Source organism: Micropterus dolomieu, linkage group LG11, assembly GCF_021292245.1.
Source record: "Micropterus dolomieu isolate WLL.071019.BEF.003 ecotype Adirondacks linkage group LG11, ASM2129224v1, whole genome shotgun sequence".
Classification (NCBI taxonomy): domain Eukaryota; kingdom Metazoa; phylum Chordata; class Actinopteri; order Centrarchiformes; family Centrarchidae; genus Micropterus; species Micropterus dolomieu.
Window position 1 is genome coordinate 29,605,250 of NC_060160.1, and position 14,145 is coordinate 29,619,394.

At 39.5% G+C, this 14,145-nt stretch overlaps 2 protein-coding genes across 5 annotated transcripts in view; both read right to left on the reverse strand.

The window, feature by feature from the left end:
• Positions 1-6,620, reverse strand: part of LOC123978609 (glucosamine-6-phosphate isomerase 2) — a 33,668-nt gene extending 27,048 nt beyond the window's left edge. The window contains exons 1-3 of one of the 4 annotated variants that reach the window (XM_046061939.1): positions 6,464-6,616; positions 2,414-2,549; positions 2,200-2,301 (exon numbers count right to left, since the gene is read on the reverse strand). In XM_046061939.1, coding sequence (XP_045917895.1) covers positions 2,200-2,301; positions 2,414-2,537 — 226 coding nt within the window. In that variant the 5' untranslated portion in view covers positions 2,538-2,549; positions 6,464-6,616. Of the gene's footprint in view, positions 1-2,199; positions 2,302-2,413; positions 2,550-6,427 lie in introns of all 4 variants that reach the window. The other 3 variants (XM_046061938.1, XM_046061940.1, XM_046061941.1) reach the window with 3 other exon arrangements.
• Positions 6,621-9,493: 2,873 nt separating this feature from the next.
• On the reverse strand, positions 9,494-11,694 carry LOC123978610 (cytochrome c oxidase subunit 8B, mitochondrial). Its single transcript, XM_046061943.1, has 2 exons — positions 11,449-11,694; positions 9,494-9,859 (listed from the first exon to the last, which is right to left on the reverse strand). Exons 1-2 carry the CDS (start codon positions 11,563-11,565, stop codon positions 9,764-9,766), a joined length of 213 nt encoding a protein of 70 aa, XP_045917899.1. The 5' UTR covers positions 11,566-11,694; the 3' UTR covers positions 9,494-9,763.
• Positions 11,695-14,145: the final 2,451 nt, after the last annotated feature.

The window sequence follows — 14,145 nt, forward strand, 5'->3', positions numbered from 1 at the left end:
CCACCGTCACTACTCAGGAGGGATGCGCCTTCCTGCAGATCGCTTATTGGGGGGTTGAGCTCCTGTGCTGAAGCACTGCGTGTGTGCGCCAGTGTCACAGTGGGATACATTTCTTTTTTTAGTCAGAATTTGCCATTCTTATCTTCATGCAGTCAGTACGTAATTTTAATGATGGACGTTTTACTGACCATCCCAGACCAGTCGTACAAGGAGCTCACAACAAGTTATTTTTCAGTAATATTGCAGTATCCAGATACCAGGATCTTCACTTCTATAGTCCTCCACTGGTTTTCACTCACAATTGCCCACAAGGAGAAAGAGCACATACTAATACTACTAAATACATTGTTTGTTAATAAACTCTGTGTTACTCAAACATTTTTCACTGTGCTCCTAAATTTCTGAGGTCTAGATTTTTTCATTTACAAAAATTTGTGTTCCTTGGGAAAAAGGTTAGCGTAGAGCCTTATAGGCACATCAGTAAAATATCAAGTATCAATGCAAAAAAAACAAACATAGAAAGCAACTAAAATATACTTTTCTGTGAATATATATAATAAATAAATAAAACAATTAATCACATAGTAATATATAATAGGCTACATTGATATAGTCAGCGGATACTATTGCAACAGGAATACATCAATTAAATAAAAAAAGAGTTGTCATACTGCAACAGATGGTTGTGAGGACTAGGGACATTAAGCTGACCTATCTGAGCTTGTACATATCGATAATAACATGGGTCTGACTCTTGAATGGCTCTAGCTTCATGCTCTAAGTACTGACAGTATGACGTTATGTTGTCAGAATGAGCGGCGGTTCTAGACCAATTTTATTAAGGGGGCCAGGCTGGGGACAGTTGTTTTGTCAGAGGGGCCCATTCAATTCAGGACAAAAGAGACAAAGGCCATGTTCAAGCTTTCAAAATGTCTTGTTTAGTATATAAAGTAATGTTTTAGTAACTTAGTTATCTCAGTAAAAGGATCTTTTCAGTAACTTAGTTACAGTTTTATTAAATTACATTATTAAAAAAACAAAAAAACATTCCTGTTAACTTTAGCTCAAGTTACAGAACATTCTTTGATGAAACACTTCTTTGTAAGGCTTAAAGGTCCAGTGTGTAATATTTCTGATGCTCTACTGACAGAAATGCAAAATAAGATCCATAACTATGTTTTCAGTGGTGTATAAAGACCTTACATAATGAACCATTATGTTTTTATTACCTTAGAATGAGACATTTATATCTACATAACTGCGGGCACCCCCTGCTGTGGAGGTCGCTGTATTTTGTCGCCATGTTTCTACCGTAGCCGTCAACGGACAAACAGCGCTACAGAGCGCGTTTCGTCACTACATTGAATACGTACAAAGAAGAAGAAGAAGAGAAAATAATAATAATAATAGTAATATACAGTCTCTGAGTAGTCTCCTGGTTTATTAGAAGTAAGAAGAGAAGTGACATTTGGACAACTGAAGGAGCACATGAGTTATTTAGCACGAGAGACAGACAGCTGACAAGTCACCGATAATAAATACTTTCCGAATTCTTGACATGATCAAGATGAGATAAGTAAACCTCTTAGAGACTTACATGTCAATATCCAGTCATAGTGATAGCGCCACTTACTGGGATGTGGAAAAAGGACACGTTTCAAACTTTATTTCTTATGCCTAATTCATATTTTTACCCCACTAAGCATAATGAGGCATATATGCTCCTCATAGCAGGTTGACCACATCCATCTCAAAGTTCTTGTCAAACGCTGTTGCCTTGGTGAGTAATTATTCGCCATGAAACAGGTAGCTGTACCCTAAACCCAAGCGGAAGTCAGCAACATGGAATTGAAGAAGTAACTGACATCAACCACACACAATTTCCACACTTCACCTGTGTAATACGTGCAGTGTTAACTTTAGAGCCGTGTCAGCAGGCCTGCTGTGTACAGACCCTAGCTGTCGCTCCACCTGAGGTGCGCAAGGGGGCAGGGGCCGTTCAGCGATGCTTGCAGCTTTAATTTGTATTCTACTCTCATTTTAATTTCATTGTGTAGCCCTGTGTTGTAGAATGACAAATAAATGAACCTTGAAATATCCTTAACACCCCTCAAAGCTGCTTCATACGTAGCCAAATACTGAAAGTGAATGGCATAGTGAGGGAAAGGTTCAGATTTTATTAGTCAGCCTATAACTCACCTACATATTCATCCATGTTGAATGTTTTCACATACTTGAAGGAAATATCTCCACTTCTGTAGAATTCAATTAACTTTTGGTAACAGCCATATGGAGTACTGCCTGAAAGAATGAGACACATTAATATACATTTAGCTTAATATTGATAAAGTTACATGAACAGCTTATCTTCTAACCCTTCCATTAAATTATTTTTTGTGTGAGTGTTACTTACCTGTAGGCAAGCCCAGAGTGAAGTATCTCTCAGCGGAGGGCTTAAATTGGACGATTCTGTTGCAGATGTATTTTGCTGCCCACTCGCTGGCCAGGTTATAGTCGTCCAGAATGACTAGCCTCATTGTGTTGGCTAACTAAATACAGAAAACAGAAAAATGTAATTAAGTTACAGTTTGAGCGGTAACCATGGTGGAAATAAAGTAGCAATATGAGAAAACACTAGGGCAAACACAACACTGACACATGTATGATATTATTTTGCTATAATAGCGACTGTTTTTGTGTTGGTAATCTGATATTCTCAAATTGCTGTGAGCTGAACTGAACTAGAAACATGAAACTTGGCGTGCTTGTTCTTCCACAGAATTATTACACTAATTGGCGCTGTAATTGAGCCACAAAAAGTACAGGTTTTGAAAGGCCACCTACTGCACACAATAAATCCGACTGACTTGAAATTTCTCACACATGTCCAGCTCAATGTTCTCTACAAAATACTCCCAAGGTTCATTAACGTCCGCACACAAAAAATTTCCGCCAATTTGGATTTTTTGAAAAACAGCCTTTTTTCTTTCTTTTTTTTTTTTTTTTTTTAAACAAATCTGCGCTGATAGTTTAATTCAAATTGACCACAAGGGGGCACTTTAAATGCACAATAGCTGGACTTGGTATTATACAAATTAAGCTATAGATAAGAAAATGATTGTCCAATCGTTACCAAACTTGCAGGATATCTTAAATACCAATATCTAACCATGTGTGTGAAGTTATTTTGAAGTCGTTGATGCGAAAAAAAAGAAAGAAAGCCGCTTGCGGCTATATTTAGGGCCCGAGCAAAAACCATGCAAGGTCCCTATTGAAACTGAGGGGATTGTTAAGGCCCGAGCACGAACTGTGTGAGGTTCTTATTGAATATGAAGGGATTCTTAGGGTGCATACTTTATCGAACTCCTCCTAGAGAATTAATCTGATCACATTTTTGCTGTGTACCACTGTGGCATAGCGTCGAAAATCGATGATTCGCCACAAAACAGGAAGTTGTTACAGCTTCAGTGTACATGCTCACATCTGTACCAAATTTGACATGTATAATAACAGTCCTGCCCTGAACACATGCCAACATTCACTCAAAGTCATAGTGCCACCTGCTGGCAACATGAAATGACACGTAATGTACTACTACTAGCAGGTTGGACATATCAGCTTCAGAACTGTCCCAGAAAGCCCTTAACACATTGATGAAACCATGTTGTAACTTGTAACAACTTGTGAGTTTGTAGTTAATGGCATGGGGGTTGCGTGGCGGCAAAGTTCCACGCTTTTCCATGACACAGGAAGTTGTTGTAACTCGACTGTACATGCTCAGATCTCTACCAAATTTTACACGTTTATTAAGAGTCCTGCACTGAACACATGTACATGCTGACATTCACCCACAGTCATAGCGCCACCTGCTGGCAACAGGAAGTGACCTTTAACGAAGCAGCCCCCACCACAACTTTGACCTACATGTATGAAATTTCTGTGGCACATGGACAAAAAGCCTCTTGGAGTGATGCTCTAAACCCAACAGGAAGTCAGCCATTTTGAATTTTAAGGTAATTTTTGGATGATTTACACACTCTACTTTAACGAACTCCTCCTAGGGATCAAGTCCGACCGACTTGAGATTTGTGCTGTGCAGTCTAAACCCAGTGACGATTAAAAGCTGTGCAAACAGTTTGCATGGAACGGTGTGCCCGTGGCACGGTTTCTAAAATCAATGACTCGTCATGAAACAGGAAGTTGTTGTAACTTCAGTCTACATGCTCACATATGCACCACATTTGGGATGCATTATAATAAGGTCCCACCCTGAACACATCAGCTGCCTGCCACCAAGGGGCGGTGCTGATTCAGAAAAAATACGCTACACTTAGAAAAACCTGTGTAAAATAGTAATTTTTCATGGTACTGGTATGAAATTTAAACTTGGACTAGGTAAGGCTTTATGCCGTGGCCCTACAGTGTTTTCCAGCTAATATGTCCCAGCTACAGTTGTCTGCATGCTTGTTATCAAGTATTGTCAAGCGGAAATGAAAAATATAATAGTTTTAGTGAGTTTAAACAAATATTAATCAATTCCAGTAGCACTTACAATCATTGTGACTTTTGGGTTAGACACTCGAGGGGCGGCTGTGGCTCAGGAGGTAGAGCGGGTTGGCCGTTAAGATACTCTGCTTTGTGGTCTATTTTAAAATAAATGGGACCATAATTTGCTAAAGACTTCAAACTAGCGATTGAGAACATAAACTCATCAGAAAAGTGTTTATTGAGGTAATTATTCAGGTGAGAAGTAGGGTCATTTTCCCATTATTTCTTATGGAGCCGGACTTCTTTTTGCACCCACAAGAGTCGGCCCCTGTAAGCCTGTGACAATCCAGAGCCGCATTGGCAGGGCTGCGGAATAAACGGCACAACCGCATCACACCTCGACGCGCTACATGTGCGAAAGGCCCACCCTGCTTGCAGCTTTACTTGGATATCAGTTACTGATCGGACTGATGTGATACGTCACGACATCACATCCATACCAGAGTAAAGACAAATAACAGATTCAACTCAATGTTTCACTCCCAAGTTTTATATTTATTTGTTTTCCTTTTCCCTGTCTTGTTAAAATCTGTGTTCACTGTAGGTTTGAACAACAAGAGGAGGACAAACAACTTTCTGCATTATTTGAAAGATTTATTTCCCCCATTAACTTTTATTATGGAGACAATTAAAGTCTGTCTGTCAGCAGGAAATACTTTTTACATCATTTCTCGTCATTTCGATTCAGTCATGAGGCTGGTCATTCCTTATTTCAGTTTCCTCTGAAACTAAGCCTACTAAATAAGTTCCAATGTTCAAAATACATCATAGTCATATTTTGGGTTATTCAATACAGAATTTAAAACCAGAATAGCAATAAATACAGATGCAGATACTACAAAATATAAAGGCATTCTGCCAGTAGGAATGATCCTATGCCAATGAGCAGGACACAGTATAAGGATGCAGGTTGTTGTTCATGTGCAGTAGTTAAACAGGTAACAGCTACAGAGAGAAAACATGATCACTGTAAACCTTCATTAATATCAGCACAGTGCAGACACAGACACACCACCATAAGTCTCTACAGCGGATCCAGCTGCCAATGCCGTCATCATCAGGAACGGAAATTGCTTCAGAGGAACAGACGTCTTTTTTCTCTAAAAACATATTTCCTAGTTTCTTCTCTCCTCACATGGACACAATTAAGAGACTTAAGATGCAGCTTAGGAAACACAATACACCTTGTGGCAAATGACTAGGCTACTAGGTGTGACAAAAACAGTGACATCTCCCCTTTTTATGCATTTTTACAAACAGAAAAAGGTTTCACAAATCTGAAACTGTGTCTCTGTTTTCTCTGGGATAATCTAGTCCACATTTCACCAATCTAGGTACAGTAGGCTTTGATCTGGATCTAGTCCAATGTGGTCTAGGTGTGACAAAAGCAGTGACAACGCCAATTTAGCATTTTCACACATTTGACAGTGGCTCTCAGATGGCATCAACGTCAACAGCTTTCACAACAAGAAGAGGTGTACAACACAGGAGCTCAGCAATGGAAGCTAATTTCAGCCAAACACGAACGTTATTCAGATATTCAACTGCATGTGTGCTTCACAAGCTGATTATCAACGATGATAGCTTCTCAAATATAGCGGTATGCTGTTATCGAGGCAGGAAGAGATGGCCTGTAACAGTTACCAGTAACTTAACCATGAGTAGAATCTTGTTAAATTGTTGTTTCAACTGAGTTTGTCGAGGCAGTGGTCAATAACGTTAGCAAGCGAAACGACTTGAATCGGCCCTGTTAACTTGTGACTTTTAGGCAAACGCGTCTGTGGTTATCGTAGTTACGACATCTGTTCAAAAAAAGAAGAGAATACGTAGCAGCCTGCTAGTGCCCCTTTCTATAGTTCACTAAAAAGTCAAAACATACCTTTCTGATCCGTGTTTGGAGTCTTGTGTCACGTACCACTTAGTCAAGCGTTGAACGTTGCTTGTTGTTAAGGAAAACGTTCCTCTTTCTTCCTTGTTGTTTAACGACGGTTGGCATCCAACATTAATGGTGCATTAGGGTGTTGTAGCCCTACTGGTTTTCAAACTAACTGGTCGCCATACGCGTGCGCGTGTTGTGCGCAGCAGCTGCGGACTGATTCCATCCCCAGATTCGTCACACATTCACAAACATGTTCCTGGCGAGTTTCAAGTCGCATCTTAAATCTACTGCGGCGATCATGATTGAATAAGTGAGCACTACATTATATAGCCACACACGAAAAAAGAAATGGAAGAAAATAGACTTGGAGCTGGATTCGAAGTCACCTGAGCAAAAAGTAACATCTGGTCCCAGATCTTCATGTTACCTGCGAGCTGATCCAGCAATCACAGATGACTGTCTTCCAGTCACGTATTGATTAAGCACGTCATCATCCAGGTAACACTTTGTTTGGGCTGCTCTACAACAGCTGGTTACTTAATTTAAACAGTGACTTTCTTACTCTGACAATACTGTGAAAACATGAATTTATTGAAACACCGAGCCACATGAGGAGCAGAAGTGGAAATATTCTGCCCACAACACAGTAGGCCTCATGGACTTAATGATTTACAGTCATCATCAACACAAAAAGCATCAAGTCAGAAATAAGGAAACTAAAAACTGGAATTTGTAAGGAAGTTACTTTCAATTTTTTTTTCAATTCAATTTTATTTATATAGCGCCAGATCACAACAACAGTTATTTCACAGCGCTTTTCATAAAAGAGCAGGTCTAGACCGTACTCTGTGATGTTATTTACAGAAGCCCAACAGTTCCCACCAAGAGCAAGCACTAGGAGACAGAGGCAAGGAAAAACTTCCTTTTAAGAGGAACCTCGAGCAGAACCATGGCTCAGGGTGGGCGGCCATCTGCCTCGACCGGTTGGGGTGAAGGGGAGAGAGAGAGAGAGAGAGAGAGAGATTTACACTTGATGAACAAGCAGCAAATACACTCCGGCGACGGCGGTACCTGATTTAGGCTAATGTAGCCTTATGAAGATGAGCTTGAACAACTAACAAGTTAAATGGGTTTTAAGTTCGTGTTTTGGGAAATAAAAAACGAGGCTCAACTTGCAGTAGGCTACACAGTGTAACTCAGAATATTGCATATTGTATACTGCAGAATATTATGGAAGCATATAGGGGACAAAAGTTAAAATTATCATGAAAACTTGTAATCCCACAATAACATTAAAATTTTCCACATATGTATGTTATTTAGGTAAACATTTAAATGAAAATGCAATCATTTTCATTTTCACATACTTGTGTGATCAATCTAGGACCATATTAAAATAAAAATGGAAACAGTATTTGACATTGCATTTTCAAAGACTTAGTCTGCTCTATAGTGGACTTTATTCAAATGCAATGAGTGAAACAGCACCCCCAGTCTATCAGGAGAAATTATTTAGCGTTCTCCTGACAACCAGCGAATACTTTTAAACTGTCCTCTGGCAGAAAGAAATCTGTTACCATTAAAAAAAATGCTGGAAAATGTTTAAATTCACCTAATCTAATTCAGGGTATATACAGGAATCCTGCAGTAAAATTCAATACTTTTTTAAGACCTTTTCAACATATTTTAAGACTGCCGCACCACTTTGAACTGTAACCGATTAAATCACTCACACACCTTTAAAAAGGGACATAACATTTATTGCCTATATGTCATCAGGTTGTAATGTCATCTAAAATTTGAGGCATTCACCAACTTTCTCTGATGCCTATAACAGCCTGTATAGGCCAACTGCTTTCTACGTGAAGGACTGGTCACATTTCCTGCGAAAAGCAACTGTCTTACATAAGCTGACATTTATGTACGCAACATTACAGCAAATCATGTGAGTGTGTGTAATTTTGTGTTTTAGTTGATTTAAACTAGATAATGTGAGCTTGCCTGCAATGATATGTGTGAGAACTTTCATCGTCTACTTGATCAATACAACAAAATTCAAACAGGCCAGGAGGGAACAAAGATGAAGAGAATAAACTGAGTGATGAATAACGTAAGTAGTGTAGGCGGTGTAGCACAGGCACAACCTGGAGGAGGAACTAGTCTAAATGACTGTATTAGTATAATAATATAACATTAATAGTATATTGTTATTTAATAGTTAACTGTAAGTTTGATATTACTTATACATTATGTTACTATATCCAATATAATTTCATATAATTAGTATATAACTAACCACTAGTACATTAGTTCAAATTACAGCTGCTTCAGTTTGGGGTTGTTTTTTTATTCATTAACTTCACTAACCCTCCAACCTTGATTTTAGGCAGGCTACTAACTCGTCAGTAATCATAACGGTTTATGCAGAACATTGAGTTCAACATTTGTAAAGTTTGTTGCAGCACATCAAACTTAAAAAAAAAAAAACATCCCACTCCATCCAGGCTGTGCACAAAAAGTGACAGTGACAAGAGCATCGGCTTTATGAAAAGCTGAGTGCGTTTCAATAAAAGGCAGAGATTTAGCTAAATAGCCATCTAACGTTATACAAACCCACATGCTCCTTCAATTTTCCCTGTTGTCTTCTGTCTTACCGATTCATCTGCTGCTTGTTTTTCAGGAACGGGTTCAAGTGGCCATAGTGGTTCACACGGATCTATTTTTTGGAGCGTTTAAGAGTGAAATAGGCGCACGGTAGATCCCTGCGCCTAACGTTACAGAAATTAATCACACAGTCGCTACTCACTGCCTGTCTAGTGTTATTGGCTATGCATTATAAATAAATACGTTCACCTACACTTTTAGCAAACAAACTTTTGGACAAACAGGATTTTCACATTGAAAAAAAAAATCTTCAAAATTTAATACCTTGTTAAATGGCGATTAAGACTTTTTAATGGCCTTAATTTTCGCTAAATTTATTTATTTATTACCTTTTAAGACCCTGCGGACACCCTGTAATTGTAATCTCAATGTTCTAAATCAAAACAGTCAACATACACGTAATTTATTTTTATAATTTAATGTTAATGTTGTAACATACTCCTTTAAAGGGAAGATGTACGATACAATTTGTAAAGTATTATATTTATCAGAGTCAGTGTTTTGGGAACAGTTGGTTTCTATCTGGGATGTGGAGTGGAAGTGTTAAGAGAAGTAGAAAGTGGAGGTCACATGTCCATATTCTTCTCTGCAGCAGAGCATAATGATGATGGTCCCAGGTTGTCACTGGAGACAGGAGGCTGGATCTACCAGGTAGGAGTTAAAATGTCCACTTTAGTCTTTCTTTTTGTAGTCCTCTAAGTTAGCCAGGACCCACCCAGCTGGTCCCAGAATGGCCAGGGAGAATAAGCCCATTCCAATGACAGTTTCCTGGACAAGAGATAGAGAGGATTCTGTTAGCCAACCAACATCTTTGCTGCTACATAAAAAAATCCATCAACCACACTGTAAGTGTGTCAAAGGCCGTGTTTACCCTGTTGGCCCCAAGTTCACATCAACGCTCAGAGCCGTATTTTTTGGGTACAGCGTTCAGGTCTGTTCAACAGTTTCTCATGCAGAGAGTATATTTGGGCAGCCCACCCACAATCTACCATAGTTTTGTATTCACTTTTCATTTTCAATGTGCTGATTTGAGCAAAATTCTTGGCCTTTGGAAGACCATGACTTTTGTTCAAAGACTATCTCTGAACCAAGACAGGGGTTAGGTTTAGCATCTCCGCCCTATCCTATACGACCACCTGTTATCACGTTCCTGAGCGAAACGGAGCAGCACAGCTAGTAGGTGGACCTTGAAGCTGCGATTATTTTAACATAACCCTAACCCTCAGACACATGATTTATTCCAGCCCTTTGTTCTCCTTCCTTCATGAAGACTCTGATCTGTTTTTGTAGAAGCTACTTTAGAGGAGTGCTGACTTCACTTTCATCAAAGTGGAATCCTCTGCTGTTGTCAATAATTGCATCAACACAAACACAGGGCTGGACGATATGGTCAAAAATGTTATCATGATGAAAAGTTTCATATCTTTCGACATCAATAATGATCATGTTGTTTCAAATCGTTATTTCTTTTGAGTTTAAAGGCTGATTTTTGTTCCTGAGTAAAAGTTGAAGAAACCCGATGGTTAATTGTGGTTTAAATTTCTTTATGGTAACACTTGATGCCAAACAGTGGATCACTTCACAACAAATATGCATGAGTAAAATGAAGTAAAAGCTTTTTTCAGTCCTTTTTCCCTCAACAAAATATACATCTAAATAACAAAAATAAGTCCTAATTCGTTTATGATTTAAGTGAATAAAGTTAAACATTTATTGAACATTTGTTATATTATTATTGAAAAAGCTATATTGCAATAATTATGGTTATTGTTTTATTGTCCAGCCCTACACAAACACCAAGCTCTCAATGTGCAGAAAGCACCTAAGTATTCTTAACTGGGTATTAACTTGAGACTTTGTTACTGGTCTGTCAATGCAGAAGCAATGTAGCTGACCTTGTTTGTTACAGTTAACGTTAAGTTCCTTCTGACCAAATAACAAAATGGGAAAAGCTGAACATCTGAATACTTTCTGAATTCACTGTATGGCCACATGTCCGCGAACACGGCGTCACTACACTGACCGTTTTATCAACACATTTCTGTGTAAATCCATAGCGGACAGAGCGCTTATAGCTTAGATAGCATGGCTAACTAAGGTTAGCGTGGGCCTAACTTGGTGAAGAAAGTGGAACTGTTAGGCTACATGAAAATATGAGCGGCGATTTGAAATCCTTTACTAGACATGCATGTATTCTAATTCATCTGCATGTTAATTACACACGTTGACCTTTATAATAAAATAGTCTGACAGTGCCCGCTGAATTCGTTTTTGACCTCATCAGCCAATGACAGCTAATGGCCCCTAGCAAGCCACCCAGTTAGCATCAGCTCGAGGTGGTTTAGCGATAAACTTACAGCGGCGCCGACCTTTCCCTTAGCCGGTTTGGTGTAGAGGTTAGCCCTCTGACAGACGGTGTGTCCCCGCATGGCTGGAGCAGCACGACTAGCGACGAACCTTAGGAGCCCCGGCATGTTTATCCGCTAACAGTTACGGTACAGTGTTACCGTCGACAACGAGAAGGTGGTGTGGAGTGAAAAGGAACCGGATCAACGAAAATTTCTCTTCTTCGCTTAACCAGAGACGATCAGCGAGCCGCACAGTGCCATCTACTGGGCACGGACCATAGACTGTATATAAAAAGGCATGGACAGAACTCTCAGCTCACGCTTTCTTCGGGCCTTTCCGAAACTAGACCCTCGCCGCTGCCTCTCTGGTTGGAGTCACCCTCACAGCCAAATCGAGCCCGTGTAGGGTTTAAATACAGCGACAACTTTCTGACGAACTCCCCTCTCCCCCCAGCGTAAATAGGATCTGACGTTACCGCTGCTCTCACTGCTATAATATGTGTATCAAATGAACTACAGTGGTATTAAGATTCAGGATTGATGTGTGTGTGTTTTGCAATAATGAAACTGAAAGCATTTGTTATTCATTTTGTTTGTGTCGAATATTTCTTTAAGAACATGACTTTAGATATTTCCGAAAATAAATATTATATCCTTTTGTGAAAAGATTGATATTCATTGTAAAGGCAAGCCTACATTTTTAAACTTGTTTATCTTAGCCCATATGAAAAAGATTACATTCACAAATACAACATTTCAATATAAATCATAGCCTACATTATATTGAAGCCTTAGGCTATATAGCGTGAAGAATTTAAAACAGTTAATAGCCTATGTATAAAGACTTAGGCCAGCTATTTTTCTTTAATGCCTTTGTTGCTTGTTAAATGATACCCTGTGTATCTAGTTGTGACATGTTCTTTCTCATATCGTTTAATGTAGGCTATTTTGTTTTGGCTGAAGATTTTCGCATAATCAGAATCAGAATCAGCTTTATTGCCAGGTATGTGTACACATACGAGGAATTTGACTCAGGATTGTACATTGCTCACGATGTGCTTACTCATACAATAATACAATAACACAATAATAAAATAAAATCAGACACAGGCAACAGTGTAGACAACAGAAATATACACACTATGAACAAAAAACAATAACATTGACAAACTGTGTAGTGAGTGCAAAAGATGCATGATTAAATTATTATTATCATTATTATGTACATGTCAGAGGTGGATGTGATATACAGGTACACATACATGCATACATGTACACAAGTACATAGTACGATGGAGCATAGTGCAAAGGATGCTGGAATAAATAAGTATTATTGTGCAGGAGTTATGTACTTGAGGTAGGTGGATTTGGTATACAGTATATACAGTATGACAATATAACAGTATGAACAGCTCTGAAATAGAGAATGATGAATAAATAATAATAAGTGGTAACCAGTAAACAGGTGGCTGATTAGAGACAGAGTTACTGTTTTATTGCAAAGGAGTTGTTCCTAACAGCGTTAGTCAGATGTCAGCTGTTCATCAGAGTGATGGCTTGTGGGAAGAAACTGCTTCTGTGTCTGTTGGTTTTGGCGTACAGTGCTCTGTAGCGCCTACCAGAGGGGAGGAGCTGGAACAGGTTGCGCCCGGGGTGAGATGGATCTGCAGTGATGTTTCCTGACGGTTTCAGTGTAACTGTCGCCCAGGAAAACCGTGAGTAATATTGTGTATTTCCATTGGCGGCACAGAGAGGACCTGGACAGGGGCGGGCTGTAGAGACGTGATTGTGTACAGGGCGTGGGCTACTTAAATAGGAACACACTACTCGCCAGTGCTTCTTTTGTTGTAGGAACAAGCGGTGGAGACTAAGGGATTGACGGAACGAGCCGTAGGGGAGCAGTGTGACCTGTGGAGCCGCTTGACGTGTGGGATTGATGAACTGACCGAGTGACTGTGAGCTGGCGCACTATTATTAATTCCCCTTTTTGTATAGCTCCCTTTTTAACTTGTGTCATCATCACATTGATTTTAGTTAGGCCTTTTTTACATCATGTCTGATTTTTAATTGCATCAATAAATTGTAGCTAAGTGTGGTTTCTGCTCTGCTCCAACCCCGATTTAAAAACATCTGTGTGTGTGAGTCTTAGGGCTCAAAGTACCCCCTAGGTGGCGTTGTCGGCGTTTCTTTTTAAATATATTTTACTTAAAGCTTTTAATTGAGAATTTTTTATTGGACATCTGTACACCAACCTTTGTTTATGTAGAGACCTCTCCCCTTGTTTTTCCCGTGAGCAGCGTTACGCAGTCCGCCCAGAAAATATTAAATCCCAGTAGGTGAAGTGCGTTGTCCAGGATGTGCTCGGTGAGCCAGGACTCGGTAAAACAGAGGGCGGCAGATCTGCAGAAATCCGAGTTAGTTCTGTTGAGGAGCAGCAGTTCCTCCATTTTGCTGGCTACAGAGCAGACATTTGCCAGGTTTATAGAAGGGAGCACAGTGCAAAAACCAAGCTGTCTCAGTTTAACCAGTGCGCCTATGCTTTCCCCTCTGGCGTCTCCGGAAGATCCCAAAAAGAGCTACCACTCCTCCAACTAATAACTGGGAAAGTTTCAGGTTCGATAAGGAATGTTTAAGAGCTCTTCTCTGGTAAATGTTACCAGAGAGGAAAACAGAGTTAATAAGCAAAAACACACAAAGCACTACAGA